At 40.2% G+C, this 14,478-nt stretch overlaps 1 protein-coding gene across 1 annotated transcript in view; it reads right to left on the bottom strand.

The window, feature by feature from the left end:
• Window positions 1-266: 266 nt before the first annotated feature.
• LOC134311909 (adhesion G protein-coupled receptor A3-like) overlaps window positions 267-14,478 on the bottom strand; it is a 48,555-nt gene continuing 34,343 nt past the window's right edge. Inside the window, exons 9-19 of the mRNA XM_062993558.1 lie at window positions 14,265-14,466; window positions 13,815-13,964; window positions 10,724-10,879; window positions 8,807-9,010; window positions 8,065-8,254; window positions 6,852-7,060; window positions 6,238-6,362; window positions 5,691-5,814; window positions 5,351-5,496; window positions 4,966-5,061; window positions 267-2,014 (exon numbers count right to left, since the gene is read on the bottom strand). Of these exons, the coding sequence (XP_062849628.1) occupies window positions 550-2,014; window positions 4,966-5,061; window positions 5,351-5,496; window positions 5,691-5,814; window positions 6,238-6,362; window positions 6,852-7,060; window positions 8,065-8,254; window positions 8,807-9,010; window positions 10,724-10,879; window positions 13,815-13,964; window positions 14,265-14,466 (3,067 nt within the window). The 3' untranslated portion in view covers window positions 267-549. The remainder of the gene's footprint in view (window positions 2,015-4,965; window positions 5,062-5,350; window positions 5,497-5,690; window positions 5,815-6,237; window positions 6,363-6,851; window positions 7,061-8,064; window positions 8,255-8,806; window positions 9,011-10,723; window positions 10,880-13,814; window positions 13,965-14,264; window positions 14,467-14,478) is intronic.

The raw sequence follows: 14,478 nt of genomic DNA, 5'->3' as shown, positions 1-14,478 counted from the left end.
GGGCTCGGAGACATCTGAGATGGACCATCACAGTAGAAACGTGCATCAGACAAATCAGTATTCCAGATCGATTCTTAAAAGAAATGGATCTGCCCTGTCCATGTGTGTGCAGTGTATTACTACTTTAGGCAAAATACGTTGATTATGATTACCTGGATAAAGATCGGAACACATATTATGAGCAGATATTTGCAGAAATCAATAAACTGTGCTTTACAAATACTAAAAAAACAATCAATTGATTATTTTTATTTTGCAAATGCATTTGCAAACAATTCACTAAATTCTGCCAAAACATGTTTTTAAACCAAAGACTAGGCCTGTTTTTACCCATAATAATGGGCAGCTTACCATACATCATGTGCACATATTAAAAAGAAATATATGATACAAAACAGACCCTTTAAAGTTCTTCTAGCAGGTGGTATACAAAGTTTTTTTTTTCTTACAAACATTTGTTCATAAACCTTTTTAAAACACTTAAAATATTTTGTTCCAAAAAAGAGTTCACAGTAAAATCTTAATTAAAATAAATCATTTTTCGCTAAGCTACACCGTAGTTTCATGTTTCCACAAACCAGTCTTAACGGTGGCTGAACTGTCCGTGTTCAGAGGCGACAAATTCTGGTGCCTCTCTGAGCTTTTGGCAGTTCCGTTTTCCGATGCCAAGTTCACTCCGTAGGACTTGGACTGTACCTCTAGTTCGACGCTAAGGGGCTGCATTGAGCAGTCTTTAACTGAGCCTGATACTTCAGGCTCAGTTGCTTCCACAGCTACACATCCATTACTAATCCCATTACTTTGGTTGCTACTCACCTCACTGTTTATACCATTTCCCAGACTGTTCCTGAGGCGGCTGTTTCCAAGGCCGTTGGTGTCTGTGGCTTTTTTGGCACCCCGGTCATAGTGGCGCGTGCGACGGGGCAAGCTGGCGCTGGCGTCGCTGCTGTCTTGTTGGACCTGGCTCTGCTGGCGCTCCCGATATGCCAGGTACGCGGCACGCCGACTGTTCCGGGCTTGTAGGCTCTCGTGATGGGGGCGCCTTTGTGGGGCACTGTGCTCGCTGCCTTCTACACTGGTAGGTACATCGTAGGCATACTCGCGCAAAACCGTGAGCCGGCTGGCACGATGAGCTCGCGCTCTATTCTTATGGTGGCGTCCTGAGTGTCCGTTAATGTTAGCACTTGTGTTTACTATTCCAGTCTGACCATTGGTGCTGATATTTGGATGGTACTGGACTTCAATCGGGGCGACGTGCATCTTGATCTCGTTGTCCAACGAGTGCTCCGTTAAACTGTTGTCCAACTGGGCGGCACCATTGGCTGGCGCTGGAGCTAATTTACACTGTGCTGCTTCTACTTGCAAATTGGTCAGCTTGCAGCCTTGTGTAGAGTTGCGCACACTTGCCGCGCTCTTGTTGGTACAGGAAGATTCTGTGCCGCTTGCATGGCACCGCCCTGCTTCACCATTCCCAGTATTATTCGAGCCACTCAGATCAGCTGGCACTGGTGCTAGGAGGGCATCGATTTGCATGGCGTACCTCTGCTGGCCGAAGCAGCAGGCCTGTGCCCAGTGGCGGCGCATGTCTTGTCGCATAACACAGTGATGACCCAAAAGGAAGGCAGTCAGTGCCAAAGCAGCCACGCAAAACAGGCAAGAGAACGCCAAATCCAACGGATGTTCCTGAGAAACAGCCAGGGCACCAAACAGCCACAGTAGCACGTAGAGTGCCAGGGCTCCGGCGACACCGATCAGCTGTGCCAGGAAGGTGTGTTCATTCTCCAGTGCTGACAGAGCTAATGGTCCAGGTGAATCTGTCCCAGAAGAAACCCCAGGTACCTCAGCCTCGGCGAGATGCTGCTGCTCGTCTGACTGTTCTTTGAGCTCAAAGCGTCTCTCCGGGTGGCGCCGCAACTGAAGGAGAATGCTCAGGAAGTACATGCAGTCCACAAAGATGATGAAAGCCACTGGACCATAGAATGCACCAAGACTGGGCTCCCATGCCATCCAACAGCTGGAAGAAAAGAAGAATAAAAATAAAGAGTACTATTTAAAGCATATATTTTTGATTATTATTACACAATTACTGAATCAAGCTGTTCCAAGGCACATGAAAATGCCTCCAGTATACTGAAGAATTGTCACAGGACATGCAATTCTAGACCCTTCCCACTAGATGTCACCATTTATGTTTACATGCCAGTTTTGGACAGCCGCAGTGTTCTAGTCTGATTTTGACTATGGTATATACTGTATATATCAGTGGCGATTTCTCTAAGACTGCAAGGGAAGCTCAGCTTCCCCTAAAATGTCAAAAATTAATGTCAAATATGTACAGTTGTGTTAACATTTCTTTGACTACAAATGCGTTAGAATCAGCTACTTGTCACAAATCGACTGACTCGAACTTCTCATACATTCCCTTAGCGTCAATGCATTTGCCCGCAGAAGCTGAGTGTATATTCACTTCTATGGGGCTGCATGGAAAGGTTTTTTTAATTGCTTCGAAACTCGCCGGTCATTGGATAAATGCCACGATTTTGTCCCACCCCCGGATGAGCGTCTCTGGGGGTGAATGGAGCTGTGGGCGGGTCAGGACGCTGAGCTTCTTCAAGATGATTGGAGGATCGGTCGAAAGGCTGAATCCCGTTTTGATTGACAGCTATTTTGATCTCTACACCGTCACTTCAGTCTCATCGCGGATTTTGCGAGTGGAGTTGAAAGACAAACTGCATCCCATTTCAGGCCATTTTCTTGTAAAAGGAACAGAGGGCAGAATTTATGTGTAAATAAATTGACAAATTTTATGATGTAAGCCGACAATGAGCTTCCCCTCTTTGAAAGACCAGCAGCCGCCACATATATATATATATACAGTATATATATACAGTATATATATATATATATATATATATATATATATATATATATATATATATATATATATATACACACACATACATACACACACACTATTGTTGTCTTTAAAAAACGATTAAAAACTCACCTCTTTAGTAAGCAAACTCTTATTCATTTCTTTTTCATTAAAAACAAAAAAAAAACAAAAGAAAAACACTTTGGTACTAACAGGTTTTAGCAGATGTGTTCTTGGACTGTTGTTTACTTAGATTAGAGTAATGAAATGTTTACTATGGAAGCACTTCTGTAAGTCGCTCTGGATAAGAGTGTAATGTAAATGTATATAGTCTTTGCACTTTTTGACGTTTTTACGTGGCTTTGCAAGGCTTTTCATTATTAAAAAAAAACATCTTATTTTTATTTTATTTTTATTCCAAACTATTTTATTTTTGTAAGAATGCAATCATTTTATTTATTTATTTACTTATTTATTTAAAATTATGCATTTAGGTACATGTAGGTAAAGCAATTCAACTTAGTTTTGTTTGTCTTTACAGTATAACTGCACGTGTCTTACACCCTGGTTATTTTTACGGCATAAAGAGTAGATAATTCTAGCATTGAGATAAAACTATAAATAATCTATCAGAACAAGGGATCAGCAGAATCAAACTGTGTAGCTCAGCATTTAAGATAATAGGCTAGTAATCAGAAATTTGCACCGTCAGGTTGCAATAATTGGGCCCCTGAGCAAGGCCCCTAAGCCTGAACTCAGTCAGAATTGTCGCTTTGGATAACAGCATCTGCTGAATGCCTTACATGTAAATATAAATATATGGAAGTGGTAGCTCAGCAGTTAAGGTATTAGTCTAGTAATCAGAAAACTGCCGGTCCTAAACCCACCACTGCCTAGATGCCACTGTTGGGCCCCTGAGCAAGGCCCTCAACCCTCAATTGCTCAAATTATATTCAGTCACTTTGGATAAAAAGCTTCTGGTACATTTTTACTCTCAAATAAAGAATCAAGGTACATGCTTTTTGGACTACGTTTACATTTGCAGCACTTAGCAGACGCTTTCATTCCAAGCAACTTACATTTATGACTGAATATAATTTGAGCAATCAAAAGTTAAGAGCCTTGCTCAGGGGCCCAACAATGCCAACAGGGGCAACATTCTGATTACTAGTCCGGTACCTTAACTGCTGAGCTACCACATTAATAGCACAACCATAGAAAAGCCTGAGTTTTACCCTGCTGACAGCTATTATTAGTGTTAATAATAGAATAGCTTTAAATAAATGCACATAACATATAATCATGTGTAAATGTTACAATTACAGCAAATATAACTGTATATACTAAACATGGTGCTACTGCGCTGTTAAAGAAAACAATTAATTCCATGGTTCATTCTGTTTAGAAGAGCACAAGGCCTTGAACAGCAGTTCAAATGTAAACATTGCAGCTGTGAATAAAAGACGATGCAGGTAGTAAAAGTAAAAGTTATAAAAAAGCAAAACTATATAAAAACCTTGTGTTATGTAAGTAAGATAACAGCAAGTGCACAGTTAGTTGGCTTGATCTTTTCTCCTACAAACAATCAGTTTGATTTAGCGTGCAGTGAAATATTTAGCATTTTTCTCTCATCATTTCGATGCCTGATCAGAGATCCTCATTCCTGCATTTATCACATTCATCACAAGTTTATTACTGGCACAAGTTTAATTAAGCTTTAACAAGCTCAGATGGTGCAGCTTCCTAAGCAACTCGGCTCTTACGCAATCCAAACAGCTGGCACTGAAGAAGAGAAACAGTGTGGCCAGGCTATAAATAAACTGTCATAATTAGGCTCACAAAACTTCACCGCACCTCAAGCAGTGTGGGTAACACATGCCATAGATAATAAAAAGTACGTTTGTGGGTGTACAGAGATGCAAACAAGACAAAAAGTGAGCAGTTTACAAGCCTGGTTTCTAAAATAAACAGATGATTATGCACAAACACAGACCTTTCTGATTCCTGATCAAAATACAGACTCAATATCTGCAAACAATTCACATCTCACCTTATAATAATAAAAAGTGCTATGTATGAAGAATACTTACTAAGGTGCACTGGGACGACTGCCATAGTTTTTGATGTTAGCAGCTGCAGTGATGCCACAAACGATTATCGGAATGCCGCCACCTATCAAGTAAAATCTAGAAATAAAAGAAAATGACCTCCTTAAATATTTTTTTTTCTTTTATCTTTAATTCATTTTCATCTACTGCTTAATCCTGGTTTATACAGAGTTGAAGCAGGTCTGGTACATTTACACGGAAGGAATAGTGGTAAACCAGCGACAGGGTCATTGGCGGCCAAGAATCATTTATGCATGTTATTGTCACCACCACTAATATTTTCTTACATCTGGTCACTTCTATCTGTTGTTATTTTGTCTGGGTGGATTCAAGCAGCTCAGATTTGATTAGAAATGATAGTGTTTACCTCAGCATGGGTCTGGGAGGGGGTGGAGGTTCATCCAGCTCTTCATATTGTTTGGTTTTGCGTGTGACCTGTTTGTAAATGTTTCGAGCAGTGACTCCGGACCACAGGGCTGTAGCAAGAGTGGAGTAATGCAGTACTATGCCCACCTAAACCACATAAACACAAACAACATTACATACATGCAGTACTACAATTTTACCAGTATTTACATTCAAGAGAACTGCACACCTGTGTGTTTATGACATGCATCCAATAGGGCTGTAGTACAACTGTTTGTTATTTAACATTTTAATCTGGGTTTATACAAGGTGGTGATGAATTGTAGGTGTGTAGCTCATACCGCTTGGCACACACTGGCATAGCGTGTCTGGTTAATGCCCCCAGCGAAAGCCGCACATGTGAGGAGAATATGCAGGCAGAGGTTCACCAGCATGTGCCAGCATTTCTTACTGATACACACAGACCTGTGAAAACACAATAATGTCCTGTTTAGGCAAATACAATTCAAGCCAATGAGAGCCACTTGCAGTTAAGTGATTTGTATTTATTTAAATATTAGATAAAATGAACTAATGTGACTAACTCATAACATGAAAACACCACATGGAAGAGGTTAGCACAAAAGTCACACCTAACCGGTCAATCATGTTTGAATATATAAAAGCACACGGATTAAAGGAGTGGCTTTAAAAAAAAAAAAGGAGGAGGGATTTGATTGTTTGTTGAATTTAAAAATTTGAAATCATTGAAATGTCTTCAGGAAGGTTAAAGTGTATTTTAACATTTGAATTTAACTATAGACAGTATCTTAGCTTTGGCTTGTTCTAAGCATGAGTTAAGACTGCACACACACCGCACATACACACAACAGAGTCCATGGTTCTTACTTGTGATGGTAAATGTAGCTGACGATGATGGCCAGCAAACAGAGACTAAGTATGAAGGCTGCGACGTAGATGACTGGGTGGAGTGGCTTGAAGGTGTATGTACTGGACTCCGTTGTGCTCAGATCCTGTTTAAAGACAAGTATCATATAAAATCAGTTGTGCAGAGCTTTGCTGAGCACTTCTTCCATACTTTTACCCAAAAAAGCAATATCCCAGAAAACTGGTAAGGTCTTATAAACGCTCAGCTAACACAATTGGCCGTGTTTGAAGGAGGAAAGGTTGGGCGGGTTCTTTTCCTGCTGCCGCAGCCATATGCAATCTCAGGGACTGGGCTGGGTGCCTGTGTGAGTTTGGGGAAGTGGGGGGTCAGTCTCATGTACGTGATACGACCCAAGACAGGCAGGTGATAAGAAGCAGCCTATATAAGACACATGTCATAGTGGGGGTGTGGTGATCAGGCTCTCTGTCAGATCATGGGTTTGCAAGCAGCAGCAGATTCACAATTGGGAATAGGAAATGACTAGATTGGGAGATAAATGGGAGAAAAAAAAATCTAGAAAAAAAAACTAAGCAACTTTTTTGTTTTAAAAAGAATCACAGAAAGCTCTGCTCACCATCAGCAGGGCGTAGTTACTGAGCGAGTCACAAGAGAGAGTGGTGAAGTTGGCATCATGCTGAAGGGCGACGCAGCCGTCTGTTCGCCAACCCCCCTGGCCATCCTGAGCTGAGAAATCCCAGCGTGCAGCCACAGGGTCTGAGCCCTGCATGAAGCGCCGCAGAGTCACGTTCACCCGACCATGCAGAGCCTGAGAAGAGAGACCGTCTAAAAGAAAAAACACAAAATCCATGTCATTATTAAAGAAAAAACACAAAATCCATGTCATTATTAGTCTTACAACTGTACACTTCTAGCATACACTGTATAATCTGTCTCATTTCTTCCTTTTCCTGCCAATTTAGACATGTCCAGTTGACCTATGCTGCATGCATGACACCCATGTTGGCTGAGGGGTCATTGGCCTGATCATCTCTGTTTCAAAATTTACTTGAATTGTAGCACAAATAACACACTTTTTGCTGTTTATTATTATATCTATTTAAAAGACAAAGTAATCCAACAACCATATCACCCACATAAAAAGTGATTGCCGCATTGGTTACTTGATCATCCAGCTTAGTCAACTATACAAAGCCTTTATTTTAGCCGGCCCAGTGAAACATATGTAATCAGATCTTAAATCTTCAACCTCATCATGAAATTCAAGCTGTCACTAGTTAAAACTACCTGATGACATGCTAAAATTTCATGCAATTACGACCTCTGCTGGCTGATTGACTGCGCCTGCACAGAGCTGAGGGATAGTGGGGTCAGCGTGTCTCTCCGCACACAAAGCTGATCCACATATGAACTCACCTTGTGCAAGTGAAAAGATGCAGTCAGTTACTGCACACATGTCAAAGGGGACAGCTCTCCTCAGTCATGAGTGGAGATTAACATCAGTAGAGGGGAAGCATAATGCAATCGGGTAATCGGATACGACTAGATTGAGAGGAAATTTATTTAATTATAAATTATTATTTTTTTGCACCACAAGGGTCAAACATCAACAGTCAAACAACATTTGGTGGTATTTTGAAAGCTGGGTGATCATTAAGAGAATGATTCATTCCACTATGAAGCAGGTCAAGGATTAAAAAAAAAAGGGAAGTTCACATGCAGCTGAAACAGCTGAAACAAAACATGTTTTGGAGTCCTGACTTAAACCCAATAAAGAACCTAATTACATAAATCAAACAGTATGACAATAGCGAGCTTGTGCAATTTACCAATCTTGGTGAGGATCACAGGGGTGACAACACTCCTCCTCTTGGTAGAGTTGCTTGTAGAAGGAAAGAGCTTGCCATTGCGAAAAGCCAGCAACTGGATCTTATAGATGCCGTCGTCTGCCTGACCTGAGCCCGGCAACGAGGAGAAGAGAGATGGAGGAAGCTGCACAGACGCCTCCACGATTGTGTTCTGTAAATATTCAAAGAAAGTTATATAAATTATATAAAATACTGCTTTTGTACAGAGAATCATAAAAATATTAACGGAAAAGTACTGTATAAGCTAAAACTAGTGTTACAAAACTTACACATAAAAATATACATTTGATAGTGATGTGCTTGTTGTGTCCATAATAAATCTTTCAAGAATACATTTGACAAATGTATGATGCATTCTACAAGACAAATCAAATGCATATAAAGCAAATGCCTGGTTGTGACTCCTCCCAACCAGATTATGGCAATAATCTATAAAAAAGGTAGAGAAATGTTTTATCTTTAGTTTACAAATAAACGTTTGGTATGATTTATGAAAGACTTTTTTTTCTCAAAAAAGAAGAGAAAGTAGGGTACTGCATTCTTTAAAAAAATCTAAGTGAAACCTTTGGTCCCATGAAGAAAACAGCTTTTACTGAACAATAATAAAAACTGCTTATAGAAATATTATAAAATCATACATGCATAATTTTAAATGACACCTTTAAAAATTCGTATTCATGACATGCAGAAAAACTGAGCACACCTTTAGAGCGAGAGAAGAGAGATTGCTTGAGACGTTGCATTTGAAGCTGAGTTGACGGTCCAGGTTAATGTCAGGGTGCAAGTTTGGGTGCAGATGGGGAATCAAAGGGCGTTCTAATGCCACCTTCTGGAACAGTGTGCAGGTCATGCCATTGAAGTTGTTGGCCTTGATCACATGTGCCTCCACAGCAATGTTGTGGGAGTTCTGTTGAAGGAATTAGAAAATACACTTAATTAAGTACAATAATAAGAACACAATCGTACAGTCCAGATTTTTGGAGGTGGTAAGTATGCATCTGAAATCCAAACACACTAAATGATTACAAACTAAAGTTCTTTTAGAATTTAGTATAAGACAATGACAATCTAAGTGAACAAAACATACACTAATAAATAAAAACTTTATTTACTGAAGAAGAAAAAATCAACACTGGTGGTTCTCCCTGTCAGTTACCCAAACAACCCAAATGAATTCAATACTTGGAATCTGTGCCAAACCAGGTATGCAGACCAGAATGATTCACTGTGACGACCCCTTAATATGGTAGCAGCCGAAAGGAGACAAAAATTGGATACAGACTAGACAGGATTAATTACTGGCAGCCCTGTTAAAGCAGCACTTGAATAAAACCATTTCAGCAGTATGAAGTAGATTATAGGGTTTAACAGGCAGCACACTATACTGCAATAAAAAAAATTACAAAACAGAATGTGACTGAAATATAACAGTCCAATAACAAGGCCAGTTTAAATTGTGAACAAAGGTGAATCTTTTCAGAAGCGAATTTATTTCAGGACTGGATTGTTTATTTATTTAAATGTTTAGTACTGAATTAACAGCTCTGTGTAACAACTTCTAGCAAACCAAAGTTTAACTTTGTGTCATTAAAAAGAAACGGAGCAAAACTGAAGCGGCAGGTCAAATCCCATTATTAACCAAGAAGAACGTCTGCCATTTGTGTTGGGCTGTTTAGAGATGGATCCAATTACATTTGGCATGAAGCTAACACAGCATTCCACAGTATGAACATCATACATTTAACATACCCAGTCAGACATGGTGGTGGTAGTGTGAAGGTGTGGGTATGTTTGATGTTTTTCTTTTGCTATATTATACATTGGATAAAGATGTGAAACTAATAAGTTAATAACCAATAAGGAAATTTAGAGGGAGGACAATATTTTTTTGGCATTGTATAACATTTTTCTTTTATTAAGAGTATCCAAGTAGGATTGTTGCCCTTTAATCACCAGCTAAGATTTCATAAACATGACCGGTCTAGTTGGCCAGGTCTGAGATGGACACACCACTTATGTATAGGTGCATGGTTCTAATTTGAAAGTTAGACTACATATTGGTGAAAAGGTAAACAAGGCATTATTTTAATGTTCAGTTGTGTTATGAACAGAACATTAAAGCTTGGTATAGATATAGGTGCTATAATGGAATACAATACAAAACCAAACTTTGTCTGCAACTTTGTTGACACTGCTCCAAATTTCCCCAACAGACTGAAGTTATCTATCAAAATGCACAAACAATAAACTGTATTTTTTCTTTTTCCATTTTTACTTTCTATAGTTCCCTTTTTTTAACTCAGCAGCTTGCTCCACTTCCGAGCTGGCTGAGGAGGGCAGCAGACTGGAATTCACCAGTCTTTTAACAACCCTTTCTTCACACCAGTCAGTGGATGCTTCACTTTGTGTCCTAAGTATTGGGATGGAGCCTTGACTAGACAGCAGGAGTCACTGTTACATAGGCATTAAGAAGAAGCCGTATCCAACTGTCCCTCTCTTAGACATGGACATTAATGTCTGCTTAGTGCCTGGCCAGACCGGTAGCACCACCAAGACTCAAACTCTGAAGCTGCTGATGGTAGGCTAGCATATTAGACTCCTAGAGCGTAAAGTATTTTACCCTGTAGTAAGATCCACTAGCCAGACGGAGTAGTGCAATCCTCTGCAGGCTCTCGACGATCCGGGAGCAAGCACGTGCCTCCTTCTGCGCCATCCATAACACCCGCTCATCAGCCAGCATCAGATTACTGGATATATCCAACATCACGTCACCTAACTGCACACAACACACATACAGATCCACATGCATCACACAAGAGTATCACATACACCAATTTCAAGAACTTAATTCATTTAAGTTGGTATATTTTCTGGTTGGACCTCAAATACTGAGAATACCAGAGCCTCCATTCCCACATTAATGCATGATACAACCTCACAATGAGCCACTCATAGGAAAAGGCAAACCCTAATCAAGGTAATGTTTTACACAAGGTCATAAAACATTATCGTATTAGTTCAGCAGGCTGAGGGAAAACATGTGCTGCATTGTAAACACAGCAAGCAAGACTGTGACATTGAAGAAGTTTACTTTGGCCAAGTAGAAGGGAAGAAGAAAAAGGATTTGAGAAAAATAAAAAGTGGCAAGAGTGGCAATTTTACAGCTCCTATAATCCAAAATCCGAAACGTGGATCTATGTGTAGGATTTACAGAGTAAAATTTTCTTTAAGCAGAGTGAAATCTACCACTAGAAATCCTTAATCCTACCTGCTTATCATCTCTCTTTTTAGAGTTGCAACACTTTAAATTCTTTTGAAGAAAGTGTGCTTTGTTCTCTAGTTACTAAGGATGTTAGACAGTGAGGTGATAAACAGTTACAGGAGTGAAAAAAGCTGCACATTCATCTGCACTGTGGGATTAAGTTTCCACTTAAAGAGGGTTCTAAAGCAGCACAAACACAAGCAGGGGAAACTTACAAGTCTGAAACTTTAATATGTTTAGCACTAGAAAATGGTTTAGAACAAGTTAAATTCCTAATAAAATAATTGTAAAAAAATAAAACATCATGTTTTACACACCTTGGTTACATTCATGACAGGACAGGTAGTTACAGGTTACACAAGATTTGTCAGTTTAAGTCTTTAATGTCAAACACAGTCATGGACAATTTGGTATCTCCAATTCACCTACAGTGGTGTGAAAAAGTGTTTGCCCCCTTCCTGATTTTCAGTTTTTTTGCATGTTTGTCACACTTAAGTGTTTCGGAACATCAAACCAATTTAAATAGTAGTCAAAGACAACACAAGTAAACACAAAATGCAATTTGTAAATGAAGGTGTTTATTATTAAGGGAGAAAAAAAATCCAAACCTACATGGCCCTGTGTGAAAAAGTGATTGCCCCCTAAACCTAATAACTGGTTGGGCCACCCTTAGCAGCAACAACTGCAACCAAGCGTTTGCGATAACTTGCAATGAGTCTTTTACAGCGTTCTGGAGAAATTTTGGCCCACTCATCTTTGCAGAATTGTTGTAATTCAGTTACATTAGAGGGTTTTTGAGCATGAACGGCCTTTTTAAGGTCATACCACAGCATCTCAATAGGATTCAGGTCAGGACTTTGACTAGGACTTCTTCTTGGAACTCTGCCATGCAGGCCATTTTTGCCCAGTCTCTTTCTGATGGTGGAGGCATGAACTCTGACCTTAACTGAGGCAAGTGAGGCCTGCAGTTCTTTGGACGTTGTTGTGGGGTCTTTTGTGACCTCTTGGATGAGTCGTCGCTGCGCTCTTGCGGTAATTTTGGGTGGCCGGCCACTCCTGGGAAGGTTCACCATTGTTCCATGTCTTCGCCATTTGTGGATAATGGCTCTCACTGTGGTTCGCTGGATTCCCAAAGCTTTGGAAATGGCTTTATAACCCTTTCCAGACTGATAGATCTCAATTACTTTCTTTCTCAATTGTTCCTGAATTTCTTTGGATCTCGGCATGATGTGTAGCTTTTAAGGATCTTTTGGTGGACTTCACTTTGTCAGGCAGGTCCTATTTAAGTGATGTCTTGATTGAGAACAGGTGTGGCAATAATCAGGCCTGGGTGTGGCTAGAGACAATGTACTCAGGTGTCATAAACCACAGTTACATTATGTTTTAACAAGGGGGGCAATCACTTTTTCACACAGGGCCATGAAGGTTTGGATTGTTTTTCCTCCCTTAATAGTAAACACCTTCATTTAAAAATTGCATTTTGTGTTTACTTGTGTTGTCTTTGACTAATATTTAAATTGGTTTGATGTTCCGAAACACTCAAGTGTGACAAACATGCAAAAAAACAGGAAATGAGGAAGGGGGCAAACACTTTTTCACACAACTGTAACTGCATGTCTTTGGACTGTGGGAGGAAACCGGAGCTCCCAGAGGAAACCCTTGCAGATACAGGGTAAACATGCAAACTCCACACAGAAAGGAACCGGACCACTCCACCTGGGAATCGAACACAGGACCTTCTTGCTGTGAGGCAACAGTGCTACCCACCGAGTCGTTGCGCTGCCCCAGAACTAGACTTAAGTAGTAATACAATTATTAAAGGCAAAATTTCCTCACTGACAGTGCTGCATTATAATGTGCGTGCCCATTAAGAAACTAAATATACTAAATATGGACTAATTTATTTACCATCTTTTTAACTTTTTAACATTTAAACCAAGCAACGCTGACATTTTTAACTCGCAAGTTCGAATCTCAGCTCTGCTAACGGCCAAGCAGACATGTATAAGTACAATAATCGGGGGAGGGAGGGCCAGAGGAGATTAAGACCTCTGCTGGCTGGTTGATGGCATCTGCACAAACATGAGGCATAATGGAGATTGGTGCGTGACTCTCTGTGTGCAATACCGATCTGCATATGAACCCGCCTGGTGCAAGCAAAAAAAGCAGTTGGCTTTAGTTACAACCACGGTCAGGAATGGGGGCCACCAGCATTAAAGGAAATACAAGTGTGTAATTGGATATGACTAAATTGAAAGAAAAGAAAAAAAAAAAAGCATAAACAGAATAATAAGTACATAGTTTTGTAAAGTTCTTAGTTACAGTTCCACAGTCTATTTTAACCCAAAAAACCTATTTAACATAGTTCAAAATACCATAATGACATCTAATTAATAGAAACTAATACTTCTTTTTGTTTGTACATGGCTGTACATGTTAGTTAACTCACATCTTTATACTTTTCAGCAAACATCCCAATCTTCTCGATCATTTCAGCCACGATGATCACGTCCACCTTGTCAGAGAAATTAGGGGCTTCAACAGTGTACGCCAGGAGCTGCTGTGCTGTATGCATTGCATTGGTCAGGTTTAAAGCCATCTATCAAGAAAGGAGAGAAGAAAATCAGAAAAAGAAACGAGAAATGTGATGCACAAGGCAGAGGAATCTATTGCAATCCACACTGATTATATAATATAAATGATAACTGATATGGTATAAATTATTTAATATAAAAGAAGTGTACATATGAAATTAAACTAGAGCGTTGACATTAAGGTTTATTGGTTTTACAGCGTTATGTCTTACAGTGGATAGTAAAGAGCATTTCCACTGTCCAGTGGAAAAGCTTCAAAGGCTTTTGAAATGAAAGTAGTCCAATAAAGTAAAACAGTGCTGCACCTGATTAATGATGTGGAGCACACGGGTGGTGTCCTTCATGTACTCGCAGCGGGAGTAATCCTCCTCTGCCCAGTGCCCACTGCGGTCACACCGCCTCCTGGCACGCCGGGCCTCGGCTGAGCCGCCCGAGTAGATGCCTGTACCAGTCACCTGCCGTGCGCAGGGCAGGAAAGCCATGATGCCTGCCAGTGTACGAGGCCATCTGCACAGAACA

The sequence above is a fragment of the Trichomycterus rosablanca genome, chromosome 4, assembly GCF_030014385.1.
Source record: "Trichomycterus rosablanca isolate fTriRos1 chromosome 4, fTriRos1.hap1, whole genome shotgun sequence".
Classification (NCBI taxonomy): domain Eukaryota; kingdom Metazoa; phylum Chordata; class Actinopteri; order Siluriformes; family Trichomycteridae; genus Trichomycterus; species Trichomycterus rosablanca.
Note: the sequence above shows the minus strand (reverse complement) of the source record. Positions and strands in the feature narration are given on the sequence as shown.